The sequence below is a fragment of the Micromys minutus genome, assembly GCF_963924665.1.
Source record: "Micromys minutus genome assembly, chromosome: 12".
NCBI lineage: Eukaryota > Metazoa > Chordata > Mammalia > Rodentia > Muridae > Micromys > Micromys minutus.
The window spans coordinates 56,974,162-56,991,954 of record NC_137981.1 but is presented as its reverse complement, the minus strand read 5'-3'; the positions used below and the strand labels follow the sequence as shown (position 1 = coordinate 56,991,954).

General features: G+C 45.1%; 1 protein-coding gene across 1 annotated transcript in view; it reads left to right on the top strand.

Moving 5' to 3' along the window:
* WDFY2 (WD repeat and FYVE domain containing 2) overlaps nt 1-17,793 on the top strand; it is a 123,150-nt gene that overhangs the window by 96,372 nt on the left and 8,985 nt on the right. The window contains exons 5-8 of the mRNA XM_080925987.1: nt 761-911; nt 4,601-4,713; nt 12,361-12,487; nt 16,522-16,627. Of these exons, the coding sequence (XP_080782113.1) occupies nt 761-911; nt 4,601-4,713; nt 12,361-12,487; nt 16,522-16,627 (497 nt within the window). The remainder of the gene's footprint in view (nt 1-760; nt 912-4,600; nt 4,714-12,360; nt 12,488-16,521; nt 16,628-17,793) is intronic.

Below are 17,793 nucleotides of genomic sequence, written 5' to 3'. Positions count from 1 at the left end.
TTCAAATATATGAGACTATAAAGGGACAGTTCTCATTCCAACCACCAACATTCCCTTTATTTTCCAAGCAGTTGGGTTCTGATAGGGAGCTGTCAGAATTCTTTTATGGGTCTAAAAATCAGATTTCATCAAAAAGAGATCAATATACTTTTCCTCTAGGGGGAGTGCACATAAATTGATCACAAGTGACTGTTGTAAATGTCATTCCTAATGTGTCGTGTGGTGACACTAATCCAGTAACCCTAGCATGCTTGGCCAGGCTTTGGGGTGGGAAGCTTTCTGGGGCAGTAATTCTTGGGTGCATACAAGCAAGGACATGAGGACAGGACATTGAGAAGAATTAGATTATTAAAGCAGAACAAGTGTTCATAGGGCATCCTTCCCAACTGCTGCTCAGAGCTGCTGTTTTTTCCTGTCCCTAATGGCTTTGTCCTTCAGCCTCTTCTGGGGTGGGTGAAGAGAAGGATGTAACACCAGGCTGCAGTTTTCTGAAATGTGGGGACAAGAAGGATGTAACACCAGGCTGCAGTTTTCTGGAATGTGGGGAAGAGAAGGAGGTAACACCAGGCTGCAGTTTTCTGGAATGTGGGGAAGAGAAGGAGGTAACACCAGGCTGCAGTTTTCTGGAATGTGGGGACAAGAAGGATGTAACACCAGGCTGCAGTTTTCTGGAATGTGGGGAAGAGAAGGAGGTAACACTGGTGTGCAGTTTCTGTTTCCTTAGGCTTTATCAGTCATTTTTCTCATCTTAATTTTTCAGCACATCAGAGCAGAGTGACGATGGTCCTGTTTGTTCTGGAACTGGAGTGGGTGCTGAGCACAGGACAGGACAAGCAGTTCGCCTGGCACTGCTCTGAGAGTGGGCAGCGCCTGGGAGGTTACCGCACCAGTGCTGTGGCCTCGGGCCTGCAGTATCCTTTGCTGGACAAGGTCCTTTCTCTGATTCATAGTAATTTATAAAGTGCACAGCGTAAAGGTTTTCTGTTTTTTATTTACTGTTATTTCCTGTGTGGAAAAGGTGCTCAGAGAACTTCCTCAGGCGCAAGATATTGGGGGTGTCTATGGAAGGGGAGTGGAGGGGCAACATCATTATAGTATCAGGCCTGCTGACTGCTGTTACGGTTCTGACACCTAGACAGGACACCGCCAGATGTGTGATCCCTAGCTGTCAGGAGGACTGACAGATGGACATAGAACCATCAACAAAATATGACATTCAGTTTTAATAAACAAGTCATTCCCCTTGCAAGAAATCACTCCTAATGCTATAAATCCCCCGATGATGCTTAGAGAGTGGGCCGTGAGATTTCTCTGTGTTTAGAGTTGGCTGGTAAAAATGTCTGCTGTGCAAGCTTAGAACCTGAGTTCAGTCCCCAGAACTAACTCATGGGGAAGGAAACAACTGACTATTGGAAGTTGTCCTCTTACGTCCATGGGCTACACACTGTGGTGCACGCTAGTAATCATAAATTAAACTTTAAACATTTCTTGACAGGCTGCCATTCTAAGGCACAGTGAGCAAGCTGTCTCTAAATGGTATCCTGCAAGCTTTGTTCCAGGCATGAGACTTTCTCCGAATCCACTGTACAATATTCTTGTCTCGCAAATCGTCAGTCTGTCTACGTGGGGGTGACTGCCTCCCAACACCAGGGAAGCTCACTTCTTGCTGGCTGGGCTCTGAGAAGCTGAGCATCAGTTGGTGGGGGACATGTTTCTCCCACATCAAGGAGGAAAGTTCTCTTGTATAGAAAAGTGGAATCCTCCTGTTTCTGACAGGAAGAACACGGAAGCTGATACTGTCCACAGAAGCAGGAACAGTGGAGCCTACTTTTGGTTTATTTCTGTATTTATAAAGTATCCAGTCAGTTGCAAACAAAATGACAGTATGCTGCGATTTCCTTACCTTGTGTGGCAATGGCTACAGTTAAAGGTGCACAGAGGCTGGTGCTGATGCTGTTTTCTCACTGGAAGGACAAGATGAAGGGATCAGGATGACCACAGTGGAAGGCTGTAAAGATGGAGTTAGGGACCTTATCCTTGGCAGGGCAGCACCACATGAACATAGACGACCCTTCCTCATGCTTCAGAGCCAGCTGACACCCAGACACCGCTAGTAAGAACAGAACCACTGTCCTGAGCAGTAGCATCGGTAGTACCAATAGTACAGTGCGCCTGTACTGCGGCTTACATCACCAACCACTGTAATGCTGTATCTGTGTCTTGCTTAGCCAACCCAGCCAGTGTGAGCAAAGACACAGATGACTTTTCAAACTATCTGAAAATAAGAAACAAAATTTGCAAGTAAACAAAATTACAATCAAATTCACCTTGATCATATTAACCTTTGTTTAAGGTTCCAAAAGTCACTTTCATTTTATGACATTTTACTAAGGACAGAACCACGTTACTGGTTACCAGAAGCCCATGCATGAGTGAGTGTGCGTGCATGCGTGTGTGTATGTGTGTATTCACACAGCCCCTTCCAGAAACTGTATGCCCCACCAGACTTGAGTGTAATAGCTCCAATTTTCAAACTACAATGCCAGTTCTTACTCCTGAGCATCTTTGCACTGTTAAAGACTGGTGGCAGGGCAGGGGTGTGAACCAAGAACCTTGTGACTCTTCCAAAGCCAGGGGGTCCACTGCCAGCCAGTTCTAGGGGGTGAAATAGACAGATTATCAGGCAAACTGCTACACTGTGTGTCCCACCTCCACCTGTCCCCTTCCGTTTGTCCTGCCACTAACCACTCTTTAGAGTTCTGTGCTTGTTAAGGAAAGGGAGCTCTGATGAAGCGATGTAATCCTTACCTCTTTGTCTTGCGGAGGACAGCTGCTGGTGCAGGGAGGCCTCCACAGGTGACACAGCACTGTCCCACCTCCACCTGTCCCTTTTCAGACTTAACAAAGTTGACTTCAGACCACAATCATATTCTCTCTTCCAGGCCCCAGTAGAGAGCAGTAGTGACAATAACCAAACTCAAGCAGGAGACCAAGGGGACAAAGGGCCTGGCCAGGTGAACTCTCAGTCTCCAAGAAATATGACCAATCATAATGACAGTGGTACAGGGAGAAGGGAGAAAGCATTTGAGCTGAGCCATCCTCAGACCCCGCGAGCTTCTGCACAGGCTGCGTCTCCTTGATGTGTTCAGATCCAGATGTAGCAACAAAGGCTTAGGAGCCCAGAAAGGCCCCGGGGTTTGTTCCAGGTCCTGGGAGAACAGGATGCTAGAACTTGGACAGTAAGATTTTTTAGCTGCACAGTCCAGGGTGAGCTCTTTCCCAGAGGGCCATGGGAAACAGCAGTGTTTTCTTGTACTTGCTGGTCTTTAGTTCAGGAGCCATCTTACCCACCTTACCCTGTCAGCATCTCATCTTCTGACCATGTTTTGACCATTTTTAAATGCTTTCCCAAAATAATTTAAGACTCTTCATGTTTTATCTTTTTCTTGAAGAGTTATTGGAAGTATTTCTAAAATGTCACCCTGTATAGTAAGATGTCTTCCTACTAGTATCTCTTAGGAATATTCCCAGTCATGTCAGAAGTTCTGGAAACGCCACTAAGATTATCTTAGCTCTTTATGTCACATTAATGGCACCGCCAAGCACCCCAGCACTCACCGAGCACCCCAGCACCCACCGAGCACCCCAGCACCCACCGAGCACCCCAGCACCCAGTGTCGTTCTGCTTCAGCCCCTCGAAGGCACCATTGAGACCGTGGTTTGTTTGGGGGTTTTGTTTTTTGTTTTTTTGGGGGGTCTCTCTGTGTTGTCCTGGAACTTGATCTCAGGCTAGTCTCAAACTCTAGAGATCCCTCCGCCTCTGCCTCCTGACTCTAGGATTAAAGCCACCAAGAGAAAACATTTTATTGGATACTTGTCTGTCATCACACCCGCTCTTGATACTTCTGTCCCTTTTTGCCACATATTTAAGCAAATTCTAGACCTTAATGTCATTTTATCTAAACATACGTCATTATGAACCTCTGAAACGAAATACTTGTTTATAATCACAAAGATATAGTTAGCTCTGGAAATTAATGATCCTTCATAGGGCTAAGTCACCTGTTCTCAGCTTACAGTGCCTGCATGGGGGGTTAGAAAGTGGGGGTAGCCAACCCAGCCAGTGTGAGCAAAGACACAGATGCACCACTGCACCAGTCTAGACAGTGTTGTGTATCCTCATTCCGCCTGTGGAACAGTTCCCAGTGTTTCTGGAAGCTTCTGGATTTACTTTCCAGAGAGTCCTCATTCTAAATTGATCCCTGCACTTCCACTGACATCCCGTACTTTGTTCATCGTCCTGTTCCTGGTTGAAAAAAACATGCCTAGCTTCAGATAACACGTCGACATTTGTGTTGTGGTTATGTTAAATGCATAAATTAATCTGAGAAGTGGCAGCTTAGTCACGTTGGGTCTGAATATCGAGCAGTTTGTATGTCCTGGTTGTCCAGCAATACGTATATCCTTCTTGCCTTCCAAGACCTATCTCCGAGTTCTGCGAGCCTGGTACTGCACATGCCTGCTTAAACTAATATATAGATTGGTTTTGTTTTTTAACTCATGAACCCCCACTTTGCAATCCTCAATGATTATATGATAGATTTGATGTCGAAACCCGTCATGTGTTTATTGGTGATCACTCGGGCCAAGTAACCATCCTCAAACTGGAACAAGAAAACTGCACACTGCTCACGTCCTTCAGAGGGCACACAGGTAAGATCTGCAAGGCTCAGTCACAGAGAAATATAAAGTGGATGGGAAAGCACTTTGAACGTCCAAATGTTTGCAGGTGGCAGAGAATGAACTAGAGATGAGTCTGAAGCACTTAGCTGGTTATAACGGTCAGTAAGACCAGAAGTTTCTCTCCGTGATTCTAACAGAAGAGGAACCATTCTGTCTTCACAATGCTAAGAGCTAGTTTCCATGTTGCTATGGAGAAGTAACATGCTGACTTGTTGTTGAAGTACTTGAAACCATGTCACAATGGCACGAAATTCAGAAGACTGATAGGACACTTGTCCTGGTCCCTCTTGGAGCAGTCACTGTGTGTGAGAGATTCCCATGCCCAAGACAGAGGAAGAGGGAAGCTAGACAGCATAAAAGGTCAGATTCATCTTTCCTGTCAGGCCTAAAGTTATAACCCAGGGTCCTTTATGTAACCTTTACATCACTAGTGAGCTCACACCCGTGATACAAATAGTCACTCACAGCCCTGGAAGGACTAGGATTGATGGCAGTAGGTGACATTTTACTCGCACCGTTTGGGGTGCCATTGGCTCCAGAAGATGTTGATTTGGGAAAACGTGTTACTGCCTGTTTTTATGACTGTTATTCGGCCTTAGTGTGGTTTGTTTATTTTGTAGGATTTTTGTTTGTTTTGAGTTTTTTGGTAAATAACTCATGATTTAGTATAGAAATAATAATCTATTTAGATGTCATAGAAAAACATAAGTAGATGGGAAAGTATTTTTAACTAAATAGTGTCCATTTAGTCCTAAGAAATTTCCAGGGAGTGGGGCAGTGAGGGGACCAGAGAGGTGGCTCAGTGCTTCAGAGTGCTTAGTGCTCAGTGCTTCAGAGTGCTCAGTGCTTCAGAGTGCTTAGTGCTCAGTGCTTCAGAGTGCTCAGTGCTCAGTGCTTCAGAGTGCTCAGTGCTTCAGAGTGCTCAGTGCTTCAGAGTGCTTGTTGTTCCTGCAGAGTTCACAACTGTCAGAAACCAGATCCGGGAATCCGACCTGTGGTTCAGGCCCCAGTACCTCCTTCCTTTGCCACATGCTTCCTGGTGTGTTTATGTCTTTGGTTGATGGCGTTCTTCCTTGTGGTGATCTTGGAGTATTAACGTCGAGACTCACTACCCACCTTCTTTGCTTGTGCAAACCAGGAGCCACATCTGCTGTTCGCTCTTGAGATTTAGACCATCAGCGAGGCGTGGTTTCCTAGCCCATGCAGAGAGCCGCCTACTCTCCTGTCTGCCTGTGTTCAGTACTCCAGATGCCTGTCTCGTGACACCCTCTTCCCTTCCCAGCCTCCTGCCTGTTCTGTACTCGGCTGCATACCTGAACAGACCTTTCTTTCGCCTCACCTTCTGTGGGCCCAGGCTTCTGTGGGCCCAGGCTAATGCTCAGGATGCCCACATCAGCACAGACCCCCTTCGGGCCCCAGCCCCTCTCTGATGATTATTACACTTAGGTTTTGAGCCCCCTCAGTCTTGTCTATAGCAATTTCCATTACTCTTGTAATACTATTCATCAATTACAAGATTTGCAAAACATAAAATTTACTGTTTTAACCATTTTTGAATATTTTGGGGTGTGAGACATACATAGCTAATATTGTGTCACCGTCACCAGCATCCATCCATAGCTAATGCTGTGTCACCGTCACCAGCATCCATCCCAGAGCATCTTCCTTCTGCCTCTGGCTGGTCTCAGAATTCCTAAGTCTGCCTCAGTTCCCTTTCTTCTGACCCTTTGCTCTGTGGAGTTTATCTGAACACTCTTGGTCAGAAAGAAACACATAGATGTCCTCAAATTCCTCACAGCCCCTAGGGAGAGAAACAGGCTAAGGTGCAGTGGTACCCGCTGACAGAGGATGGGAAGGGGCAGGGCCTCCAGAAACAGAACCGGCTTCCACGGAAGAACAGCATTCAGGGCAGCTGGTTCCTGACCAGAAATCCTTGGGAATGCGCGAGAGTTGGATTCTTAGGGAAGGAGTGAGCGGGCGCTGAGAACCCTTGGACAGAGACCAGAGAGCCTCTGCTGAGTGCTGTCACTGCTGCGCACCCCTCTGAGGGTGTACCCCTCTGTCTGAAGGAGGAGTGGACACAGTTGTGACAAGGTAGCCAGAAAGAAAGCTACCGTCACTTTAGATCCTAGGCTCATCCTAGACTTACTTTACTGTTCTTGAAAAAACATTCATGAGTTGGAGCCAAGAAACAGAGTCATCCAATCCCCAAGAGCTAGAGTTGCAACATTCTGGTCTTTAAAAGCAGCTTACACTCTTTTAAACTGCTCCATCTCCCCAGCTCCAGAAACTGTGTCCTAATGGGCTGTTGATGGGGCAAGGGGAGGGGATAGATTCTAAACAAAATGTACGATGCTGAAAACCATCACTGAGTGGACTACAGGTATAACTCAGGGGGTTGCAGGAAGGTTGTGCCTGGCAACTAACCAGATTTGATTTAGACAGAAGGGACCTCTTGACTCTTTAGAGGCCACTTGGGTCCCCTGAGCTTTCTGTTATTTCTGAGTTCGCAGGGTGAGCAGCTGTATCTGGCCGCCATGTTTTTGGCTGGATATGGCTGAGAGCCGTGTTTTATGCATGCTTGCTGTTGTGTGAAGTGTTACATGGGTATTTGGTCTTCATCTTTCTCGTAGTTTGAAGCAGACTCACCTCATTTTTATCGTGAAGTGTCTGAGGCAGACGGCAGCTCCGAGGTTGGTAGCTCTCAGGAGAGCAAATGAGGTGGTTGAGGTGCTTCTTGCAGAAAGGAGCTGCATGAGTTGGCACAGCACAGCTGCCACGAAGGCTCAGTTATGGGCTAAGCTCTTCCCATGCCGGGGCCTCCTCTTCTGTGCCCTGTACAGTCCCAGATTTGGCCAGAGACCATTCCTAGAAAGGGCTTTTAAGTAACAGTCAATCAAAGACCAAAGCAAAATCCATTAGGTCCTGAGTGTTTGAGGATGGACCATAGTTATTCACCTTGACATCTCCTTCATAGATTGCCATGGCTATTTGCACCTTCTTTTTCTTTTCTTTCAGGGGGAGCCCTGGGTATTGTTCCCATGTTCTTTTTCTTTGGGAGCCTTGGCCATTGGTCCTGTTGTTGTGTTTGATGAGGAGCCACGTCCATTGGTTCCCATTGTGTTCTCTGATGGTGTCGAAAGTCATGTAGAAATGTGGTTGGAGTAGGGAAAGACTCATTGGAGATCTGGGGAAGTAATTTTGTGTTCTTAGCTCCCTCTGCTGGTGTCAGGTATTAAGAGTCTTTTCTGAAGTACTTTATTGATGCACACACGTCTACTAAAAAGCTCGATGTTGAGCTGAGCAAATCAGGAAAGCCTGTCATGACCACTTTGATCATCAGTAACATCATCTTTGTTTGTGTAATTTTAGTTTTGTAAGGTCTTACTCTATAGCTCAGGCTGGTCTCAAACTCATAGTAATGCTCCTGCCTCCCAAGTGTGAGCCACCATGCCCAATCCAAGAAGTATTCTGATTAACTTGAATGTAAGAGAAACAGGAGGGTTTGAATGTAACCCATCAACATCTTCTGATCATAAGTTCAACCTTATTCACTCACTGTTTAGGAGAATACAAAGGGATATTGTTGACTATAATAAAAGAAGTTCTTATTCAACAGTTACATTGAGAACTTTGGCTTTGTCACTTCTCCCACCTCTCTGAGGTCTGACTTGCTCTCTGTGTGAGTGGTCAGTAAAAGAAGTGTCATCCTTACCTTACTCACTTCAGACCAGCCTGGGAGCACATCAGACTAGCAGCTGCAGACAAGATGCCCTGTGGGTAGAAGTGCTGTGAAGCCCTGATGCTGCCCATGGCTGCTTGCAGGCAGGAAGAGAGTCCTCTGCAGTCGGAGAGAAGGCACATGTACATACTCGTCCACATCAATTTTTAAAGTTGAAAAAATAATGAAAGAAATGTGAATAGCTATTGAAATGCTTAGTTCAACAAATGAATAATATTTAGTTTAACATTTAAATCTTCAGATAGCGTTGAGGCAAACCCAGTAAGCAGCCATCCATGGTGTAGGATGTCACTCCACCAGTAAGAATTCTGTTGATTAAAATATATGTACCATAGATTTTGCCATTTCAGCTCTTGTGGTGGGATAGTTCGGGGAAGTATTTCTGGAGTTACTTAGTTTCATGAAGAGTCCATCATCCACGAAGTCTCTAAATCCATGATGAATCTTTTCAAGCCATACTTTCTCAGAGCCCGCAGTGATCTAAATCTGTTCTAGTTTAAGAATCTAAGCTGTTCATCCTACGTGTTTTATGGGGAAACAATCTGTCACTGTGCCTTGTTTTCCCGAGTGTAGTGGCTTCACCAGTGAAGAGGCCACTTCAGCTTCCCTATCATCTGTGCTGAAAAGGTCAGCCGGGCGAAGGCGTCACGGCAACACTGCTTACCCAAGGAAAGGTGTCTCGGCCCCGCCTTGTCTGCTGGGAGGAAGGCCAAGGCCATCCCCTTCCTTGTTCAGCTGCTGGCTCTTCTGCCTGTGTGTATTGGATATCAGCGCAATCCAGGCAGGGTTGTTTATACTGAAGACGCCATGAACAAGTCTGGGCTCTGGCCTCCCGGAGCCTGTCTGAAGTAGTAGCCACTCTAGGGGAAGATAGTCTGTGAGTCGTGGAAATTTAGGGAAGGCTTGGCGCGGATTGGAGAAAAATGTTTTGTACCGTTACTCATTTGTCCGCATCCTGCCCCAGTGCTGTGCTTAGCTGCTGTTGGCAGAAGGTGGAGTGGGTAAGGGTCAGGGTATAGTTAACCACTTGTTGCCAGGGCAATGAACTGAGGACCATTGTGAACAGCAGTGAGTGCAAAGGGATTGTCTGTGATCTTAAAAGTCTTCTGGGACAGTTAGCAAACTTTCCTAGATGCCTCCAAGGTATAAGACCTTATTAAAGCAAGTTGATCACTTTTAAAATATCAGCTTCCAATAAACATGAAGCTATTTAATCTTTGAGTATTTTTCGGTAATTAAAAAAAAAAGAATGTTTCTGACATTCCTATGTATTTGTTGACTTGTGTTCATTTCATATAGAAAATTTGTTTCTATTCTCAGTATTTGAGGGGTTTGATTTATAAGGAGATTGCTGGAGAAGAAACTGTCATAATATTGGGTAGCCACACACTTGAGCACTACAGCGTAGTCCTAGCAATTAATCCAGTCGGTTCTCATCCTGTAGGTCCTTGTAGTGATCACAGTGGTTCCTCCCTCCCTGCTTCATAGCTGAGGAGTGCTCTAGCTTCTTTTCTGTTGCTAAAACACTCTGACTCATGAGAGGAAAGGATTTATTTAGGTTAGACTTCCTAGCACAGTCCATCACTGAGGGAAGTCAGGGCAGGAACCCAAACATAAATCTGAAGCAGAAACAGTGGAGTGGTGCTGCTTGCTGAATTGCTCACTGGTTCACGTTCAGCCAGCTGCTATGTGTATATCAGGACTACATGACTAGAAATAGTCACCCACAATGGGCTAGGTCCTGCTTTAACAAACCAGAGACACCCCCCCCCCCCAGATTCCCACAGGCATGCCCGAAGGCGACTTTACTTGAGGTATCTCCTCTCAGATGACTCTAGACCTGTGGTTTTCAACTTTCTAGTACTGCGACCCTTTACTACAGTTCCTCATGTTGTGGTGACCTACTGTTCATAAAATTATTTTTGTTGCTACTTTATAACTCTTGCTGCTGTTGTGAATTGTAATGTAAGTTATCTGGTATGCAGGATACCTGATCTGCAACCCCTATGAAAGGGTCATTTGACCCCATGGGGTCATGGCTCACAGGTTGAAACCACTGCTCTAGACTGTGTCAAAAGACAGTTAAAGATATATAAGACAAGGATGCTAGCACTTAGGGTATATAATTGATTTATAAACAATTTGGAATCTCAAGTTCCCAAATGTCTACCTCTGATATTGTCTCTAATCGTACCTAATATTCAAATATAAAACCACGTCATAGTTCTTAAATAAAGACATGCAAGTAGTCATTGTCATCTCCCTGCAGGTAGAACGGTGCGCTGGTTAGTTTCTGTCAACCTCATACAAGTCTGAGTTGTTATGAAAGAGAAAGCCTCAACTGAGAAAATGCCCACACCAGATTGGCCTGTGGTGCATTTTCTTGGTTGGTTATTAACATGGGAGGGCCCTGCTCATTGTGCGAAATGCCACCCCTCAGCTGGCGGCCCTGTATGCTACAAGAAAGCACGTACTGAGCAAGCCTTGAGCAGGTCAGTAAGCAAGCCCTCCTCCATGTTTCTGCTTCAGTCTCTGTTTCCAGGTCCCTGCCCAGTTTGAGTTTCTGACTTCCCTCGACCGTTAGCTAGAAGTGGAAGATGGTAGACCCCTCTCCTTCCTTCCCATGTTGCTTTAGGTCATGGTCATGATGGGGTATCACAACAACAGAAACCTAGGCTAAGGCAAATTGGAAAATAGGAGTGAGCGGGCAAAGCTGAGAGGAAAGGTGCAGTGCACTGGTAGGAACATTGTAGATCGTTTCAGCCTTTATAGAAGGCATTAGGGAGGGTCTTCAGAAAATCAAAGCTTACTTGTAGGCATGGTGGCACATGCCGTTAATCCTAGAACTCAATAGACAGAAGCAGGAGGATTACCCAAAGATTGAGGCTAGGTTAGGGAACATAGTGACATGTCTCAAAACAAATGAACAAAAAACAAAATTCCACATTATCCATGTACTATGGTTATACTCAAATAAAATGGAGTGTGTATACCGAGACAGCTGCCCCTTTGTTGTAGAATTCCTCACACCTCACATAACTAAGACATGGGAACAAACATGCTGAATGGAAATGTTATGTGCGTACACATGTGATGGAGCTATCATGTCATATGAATGTTATGTGTGTACACATGTGATGGAGCTACCATGCCATATAAATGGATGAAATTTGTCCACCACATTGAATGGACTAGATGACATTGTGTTAAGTGAAATAAGCCAGACACAGAAAGAATACCACATGATCTCGCGTGGATTTTAAGAAGTTAGTCTCATAGAAGCAATGGCTAGAACAGTGGTCCCCAGCTGCTCAGTGGGTACTAAGATGTGGTTAAGAAGAGTAAATTCTGGTGTTTTGTTGCACATAGGGTAACTGTTATTGACAGGACGGTATTCTGTACCTCAAAATAGCTGGGAAGGATTTTGAATACTACTACTGATAAATGTTTGCTCCTTATATGATTGATGTATACATTAAGTTAAAACATCACACTACACCCCACACATATGTAGTTACTATGTATCTAATTGAGCATGTCAGTTCTCCTTGGTTATCGTCAGGGTAAGGAGCAGTACTAGTTAATAAAACCCAGCTAAGACTCCAAATAATGTGATATTTCCACTCTTAGAATAACACCAGTGACTTGTCCTCTGTTGTTTATAGTAATTGATTTTATGATGCATTACAGTGGTTGTAGATGCTTAAAGGTTTGTCTTTGGGGGGGCAGCAGTTTTCTTTTCTGGGGCTTTCTCACCCACTCATTTAAGAAATGCTTTCTTCAGGGACTGTGTGGGTCCTGATGCCTTCACGTTCAGATTTTGTGGCAAGGGTGTTGTTCTGTGACTAACACCCGCTGTGTCTGTTCTCTCTCAGGAGGGGTGACAGCACTCTGCTGGGACCCGGTCCAGCGGGTACTGTTCTCAGGCAGTTCCGATCACTCTGTCATCATGTGGGACATCGGCGGGAGAAAAGGGACAGCCATCGAGCTCCAAGGACACAAGTAAGGCTGCTGCTAGCCCTCCATGATGTCTCTCATAGCCTCCTGCCTGGGGCAGAGCAAAAGCACCAGAAGGGGCAGAACAGGACCATAGTAACCGTCAGGGATGTAAGTGACCTTAGGGACGGGTGAGCTGGCATGGCCTCTGCAGCCGTGCTGTTGAGACAGTGCCACACGCCTTCTGTTCTGCCTGCTTCTCAGCAGCCTCTCAACTATGTAAGGACACAGTGGGGCTGAAGAAAAAGTACAACTGTGTTAAACACACAAATGGCATCTTGTTATTAGCCCCAGTAGAATTCAGCACAGCAACATGCTGTACGGGATTGTATCCAGTGTAGCCAAAACCTAGGCTATACCCTTTAGGTCTGTACACGGAATGATGGAATCACCTGACACACCACGCTCTTCTCAGGAACCAGTCTCCATCACTAAGACCGACTTTCTACAGCTCTCCTCAAGCCTGAGAAAGCAACAGCAGATGAAGCGTGGAAATAAAGCGGCGTCCACTCTTCCTTCGCTTAGTTTTTAACCATGAGGTAGTTAAGTTGTCATGCCTTAAATCTGGAAATGCCCGAGCAGATTATTACCCAGCCTAAGGACGGGCATTCATCACTGTGCTCCACTTCCTGTGTGGGAGAGTGACAGTCCTGGAGCCTCAGGACACAGTGTCCCTGAACGCGGCCACCAGCTGTGAATGCTGAAACACTTTTTCTCAAGAACTTTTTGGCTACAAAAGATCACTGCTGTATGTATCAGGAAGCCGGAACACAGTGGCTCTCAACCTGGCCCTGGCGCAGGAATCACCTAAGACCATTAAAAGACACAGATATTTACTTTGTGATTCTTAACAGTAGCAAAATTAGGAAGTAACAACAAAAATGACATTATGGTTTAGGGACACCACGTGAGGAACTGTAGGAAAGGGCCACAGCGTTAGGAAGGCTGAGAGCCACTGGCTTCACAAACGAGATGTGGCGCAAGCGGAGGGGCATAGGTTCTCCCCTTGCCCTGGAGTGTAAACGGAGGCACCCATTCTTTTAAAAGCATGGCGTTTTGAATGAATGTGACTTTTATATTAGTCATTAATTAGAGAAGTGCTTAGACATTATAGGCAGTCCAAAGGACAATCTACACAAGCCGTGGGAGCACTGAAGTGAGAGCTGGGGAAACAGCTCAGTCAGCAAAGCGCTGGCCATGCATATGAGGGCCTGAGTTTGCTCACTGGGACCATGTAAAAAGCTGGGCATGGCCTGTCATAATGACAGTACTGGTGGAGCACAGAGGGTGGCCTTAAATAACAGCAACACAAAGGTTTATACAGTAAACTTCTTAGCCATGGTACCCACAGTTGACCTTTAACCCCTGTATGCACACCCCTTCCCACAGAATGCTGAAGTTAATGTATGTGGATGAACAGCCGGCTTCTTCATGACGTGTGTCAGGACTGGGGATAGTGGTATCGTCATTGGGCAAGATTTTGGTGCCATCAGTTTTCTATGATACAGTGTTGTAAAGTAGATGTACTATTAATACAGACCCTGTAGAACCAAATAACCCAGAACAGTGTGCGAGCTCCCTGCTGACACAGCGTGAAAATAGACATGATCATCTCCCATCTCTGCCTCCCCAAACTCAGGTCCTCATGTTTGTGTGGTAAGTCGTTCACTGATGGATCAATTGTTGTAAAACTCACTGAGCTATTAGGAAAATTAAGGGACGTCTTAACAGCTTGGAGTTGTGTTTGAGATTGGCTTTTTAAAAATGTTTTTGTTTAGATTATAAAAGTAGAATTTACTGCATTGTAGGTTAGACATGGCTAAGGAAGAGGAAAGACATCATTGTATATTGAGAAAATAAAATATTAAAACAACAGGATTCTAGGCAGCACGCCTCCTTCCTGTTCTGAGTAAGCTGCAGGCCCATCCTGCTGTACTCTGGTTTAGTTGCGCCTGTTCATGGTACCTGTAACCAGAACAAAGTGAGTTCCCACAGTTTAAGGGAAACCTCATTAGTCCACTGCACAGTCTAAACACTGTCTAAGAATGTGATAAGACCCATAGCCTGAGGGTGACTTCACAATGACTATTTTAAAGTACTGGTGGATACAATCCCTTTCTTGAAGCTCTGAAGCCATCCTTTGTGGAAGTCTGGCTTGACTGTCAGGAAAGATACATGTAGCCTATTGAGATTTAAAGGCTTATTGGCCATGTCTCACAAGGTAGCCCAGACTGCCTTGGAACTTGTTATAGCCTATCTCAGCCACGAACTCACTGCAGTTCTCCTGCCTCAACCTCCCAGTGCCAGGATTACCAGTATGAGCCATTGTGCCTGATCATTTTCTTTTCTTTCTGTGATATAGGATTTTGAACCTAGAACCTCATATCCACCAGTAACACTCTGTTACTGACCTCAGCACAGACCTTGATTCTACAAATAAATAGTACAAAGACTGCAGTTGTGTGTAGTAACACTGACTGCAGTTGTGTGTAGTAACACGAACTGCGGTTGTGTGTAGTAATGTGGAATGAAATTAGATATAGTATCTCTTTTTAAGGTGAAGGACCAGATCTTTATGGTTTTTCAGGACCTCTCTGGGAAGTTTCTTGACAAAGTCTTGACACTGAACATCTTGAAGATTATATTTTTTTCTGAATGGTGATTCAGTGTGAAAAGTCAAAATCAGTGGTGCTGCTGAGTCAGGGAACTTTGCTAAGTCAAGAACACTGGCTGTCTGTGCAAAGTAGTAATGCATATTTTTGCATAAACACTGGTTTATGCTAAAGCAATATAAGGAACAAAGCCTTTTCCCCAAGTGATTGCTCCTTATCTCCATCCCTTCTTTAAAAATAAAAAATCAAGGACATTAGTCAAGTTCATATTAGGAGCCAAACAGGATTCTGAAGTCACACTCTGCCCTCGAGGCTATAAGATAAATAGCGCCTTTTACACTGCACTCAAGGAAGTGATGAGGCCATCTGAGAAGCAGCTGCAGCTGAGGAACATGGCCAGTGCTGTGGTGTCCCAGTGGACTTCTCAGACACTGTACAACACAACCAACCACCTCCTTCCAAGCCACTCAGCATTCTCCTCTCTGAAGTGGACATCAGTCTTACTAAAGCCAGGCAGTAGGAGAACTTTCAAGAACATCAAACAGTGGATTTTTCCCTCCACACTTTTTCTGTTTTGGAAATTTATTTTTCCACATAATATGTATAATGTCCAACTGGAATGGATTCCTCATTACAGTTTACAGATGAATGTTTTCTTTTCATCTTAATGTAAAAATAAATGTTGTGTCAGTGTCTTAAACCTAGGGTCTTTGGTTTCCTCAAGTGTGTTGTGAGGAGAGGGCCTGGGCCAGTGGGCTTCCATCCCAGCGCCTCTGCTTCCCCAGTGCCGAACTGCAACTCTGCATGGCCACGGCTGACCAGCCCAGCTGCCAGAGTCTCACCTTTCAGTTTTATGTATGTGACTATGTTACCTGCCTGTTTATCTCTGCACCGTGTGCCTGCCTGCTGCTTGTGCGGCACATACCGGCGGTTGTGAGCCACCATGTGGGTAATGGGACCCATTTCTCAGGAAGAGCAGCTGGTACTCCTAACCACTGATGCATTGCTCCAGCCCCTTAGTTACGCATTTTAACTGTAATAGTTACCAAGATAACTGAGGTTTTATGGAGAAAATCGGGAGGAGAGAGGCTAGAGACAGTTGAGACCTGCCTTATGCGAGCATTTCAGAGACTAGCGAAGCAAATGCACCAGAGTTTCCCCTGGAGCGTAGACATTTACTTTCAGGAGGATTAGCAAGACGTTACACTGAAGTCAGTGATCATCTCTTATTGACTTTCTTCTGGGCCTGGGAAGACTAAGGCAGCATCTAAAGTCATTTTAGGTCTGACCATTAGGGTGTTGAAGGTCCTGTAATACCCCCACCTACTCCTTGGTAATGTCCGGCTATTGATGGTGTTGACGCTGTTGTCTGCTGGAGCCTGTTACTTGCTTCCCCAAAATGGCTCTAACCCTTGGTTTCCTTCATAGTGACAGAGTCCAGGCCCTCTCCTATGCGCAGCATACACGGCAGCTCATCTCATGTGGCGGTGACGGTGGAATTGTCGTCTGGAACATGGATGTGGAAAGGCAGGAGGTAGGTGAGGCCTCTGTGCTGCTCTCTCCTGCTTGTTTCTATAATGAGTAAACCATGAAATGAGGTACGTTTAGAAAAACTCAAAGGAGGAGTCCTTAGGGTGGTTTTAATGGAAATACAGATTCTTGTCACTGTTTGTCATATTCTAAACAGTCTCCAAATATGAGACTTTGTCTTCTTAAGCACAGATTTAAATTTTACAATAACACGTTTTAAGTTAGTTTTGGTTTTAGTCTCTAAGCATTTTAACAACTAATATGTTTGCTGAATATTCCCTGAGCAAGTATTTTGAAGTTAACAATTTTCTATTGACCTAGAGTTATTCTGGGTGAGCTTTCCCTTGGCAGTGGCACTCTTGTCCTGCCTTCCTTACTCAGTGTGAGAGTTAGAGAAAAGCACACTTAAGACGAAGGATTCCCTGGGCTTGCCCATCCCTCACCCAGCCTCACTGGAGTTAGCCTCAGTGTAGTGCCCTCAAATGCCAGGAATTAAATGATTAGGAAGATTACAGCTTTATGTTGTGGGATCGTATATCCACAGGAGTTCTGTCAGCAGCTAATTAAAATGACCGTTACTGGTAGAAAGCAGGGAAATGTAGAATATACTTTTGAAATTACACTCAGCACCACCCATGCCCTGGCAGAGGATGGTTACAGCCCATGCGGAGCATGTTCAGCCCTAGAACTAGAGATGGCGTCCTGGCTTCCTTTGAGTTCTAACAGTCAAGTTTAGCTTTTTGTGGGCTTTTTTTTTTTTTTTTTTTTTTTTAAATAGAAGAACAGCCCAAAGGAATAGAACAGTGTTGTTTCCAAAGATGAAAGCAGGCATTTGGGAGCCGGCTTTGAGCCATTTTGACGTGCATATATATATGAACATTCAGACTTGTCGGTGGGTTTAAGATCCTGTTATTGGAAGCGCTGATGAGAAGTGGGAACGATTCCATCCATCTTTTGCAAACACCATGCTTTATAAGCATCTGGGAATTACTTCCTGGTTATGGCTGAGGCCATAAGTTTGTTTTAGCCTAAAGTGCTGCTGACAGTTTCTAGAAAGTCCCAACGACTGTTAAGTGGTATAAATAATGAAACCCCAGTCACCACTAGTAAGGCAGAATGTCAGTGCTGGATATTTCGGAAAGGAAGTCGCACAGTGGAACCTGCGCGTGC